The sequence below is a fragment of the Dipodomys ordii genome, unplaced genomic scaffold (genome assembly GCF_000151885.1).
Source record: "Dipodomys ordii isolate 6190 unplaced genomic scaffold, Dord_2.0 Scaffold345, whole genome shotgun sequence".
NCBI classification, from domain to species: domain Eukaryota; kingdom Metazoa; phylum Chordata; class Mammalia; order Rodentia; family Heteromyidae; genus Dipodomys; species Dipodomys ordii.
The window spans coordinates 48,315-50,250 of record NW_012267561.1 but is presented as its reverse complement, the minus strand read 5'-3'; the positions used below and the strand labels follow the sequence as shown (position 1 = coordinate 50,250).

Here is a 1,936-nt window from a genome sequence, read left to right as displayed (position 1 = left end):
CAAAGCCCTCAAAGGCAAATGTGAGGGCCAGGTTCTAGGGCTGGAGCTGGGCCAGCAGCACAGAAGGGATGAGGCCCAGGCCCTGTGTCCCAGCCCTGTTAGCCTCACCCACAGCAGAGCCAGGACCCGGGCCACGACCCCCAGCAGAGTCAGGACCCGGGCCACGACCCCCAGCAGAGCCTGGACCCGGGGCCACGACCCCCAGCAGAGCCAGGACCCGGGGCCATGACCCACAGCAGAGCCAGGACCCGGGGCCACGACCCCCAGCAGAGCCAGGACCCGGGGCCACGACCCCCAGCAGAGCCAGGACCCGGGGCCACGCCCCCCAGCAGAGTCAGGACCCGGGCCACGACCCCCAGCAGAGCCAGGACCCGGGGCCACGACCCCCAGCAGAGCCAGGACCCGGGGCCATGACCCCCAGCAGAGACAGGACCCGGGCCACGACCCCCAGCAGAGCCAGGTTGGGCAAGAGGTCATGAAGGGCAGAGGGCGTGGGGACATAGCACAGCACAAACAGGACAGGGACACCGGGTCTGGGCTCTGAGGCGCAGGGACGCGGGGTGGGGCCCTCACAGGACGGGGACAGGAGGTCGGGGCCCTCACAGGACGGGGACGCGGGCCTGGGGCAGCCATGTCCCACACCAAACTCTCTTGCTGCTTCCTCTCTTGCAGCCAGCACCACAACCCCATCCGTCTTCCCCTTGGCTCCCAGCTGTGGAGTCAGTTCTGGCTCCACGGCGTCCCTGGGCTGCCTGGTCAGCGGCTTCTTCCCCGAGCCGGTCACCGTGTCATGGAAGTCCGGAGCGGCCGAGTTGACCAGCGGCGTGCGCACCTTCCCATCTGTTCTGAAGTCAGGGCTCTACTCGCTCAACAGCATGGTGACGGTGCCCTCCGGCACCTGGCCCAGCCAGACCGTCACCTGCCATGTAGTCCACCCGGCCAGCAACACCAAGGTGGACAAGACCATTGGTAAGGAGACGGCCCGAGGGAGGGTCCCCGGAGCCAGGCTTGCACAGCGCCAGCCAGGGAGAGGACCCCAGAGGTGATGGGAGGCATCTGCACCCATCGCTCAGGCAGGAAGAGGTGTTCTCAGTGCATGCCCTCCGGACCCTCTGGACAGACAGGGTGGACATGGGTCTCCTGGTGCCCAGGACCACAGCAGGCCCAGTCAGCATGGGACCCGAGCCTTCCCCAGGGCCATCTCCCCAGCTCTGTGTGGCTCCACCTCCCTCAGCCCTAGTAACCAAAACCTTGTTTCTGCAGAGCCTAGAAGAGAAAACCTTCCTTCCAAATGTCCCAAGTGCCCAGGTAAGACCAGGAGGGAAGGAAGGCCCATTGAAGCTGTCCTAAAGAGGTTGGCCCTGGCAGAGCACTAACTTATCTATCTCTCCATCAATAGACGATTGTTTAGGAGGACCATCTGTCTTCATATTTCCCCCGAAGCCCCAGGACACCCTCACGATTTCTCTGACCCCCAAGGTCACCTGTGTGGTAGTAGACCTGAGCCAGGAGAACCCTAAGGCCGAGATCACCTGGTTTATGGACAATGTGGAGGTACACGAGGCCCAGACCCAGCACCCAGAACAGCAGTACAACAGCACACTCCAAGTGGTCAGCGTCCTGCCCATCCAGCACCAGGACTGGCTGTCGGGAAAGGAGTTCAAGTGCAAAGTCAAGAACAACGACCTCCCAGCCCCCATCGAGAAAACCATCTCCAAAGTCAAAGGTGGGAGCAATGTGCTGAGAGCGCCGGGTGGCCACGCCCACAGGGCGGAGCCTGGCATGGACAGCCCTCAGCCCCGGCAGTGACCTCTGCTGACCTCTGTCCCCACAGGGCAACCCCGAGAGCCACAAGTGTACGTCTTGCCACCACCAAAGGAGCAGATGACCAACACAAAGCTCAGCCTGACCTGCTTGGCACAAGGATTCTACCCTG

The 1,936-nt window shown here is 63.5% G+C and overlaps 1 gene segment (V, D, J or C); it reads left to right on the top strand.

The window, feature by feature from the left end:
• LOC106001654 overlaps positions 1-1,936 on the top strand; it is a 55,062-nt gene that overhangs the window by 10,357 nt on the left and 42,769 nt on the right. The window contains 2 exon segments of the C gene segment in view: positions 673-969; positions 1,264-1,308. Of these exon segments, the coding sequence occupies positions 673-969; positions 1,264-1,308 (342 nt within the window).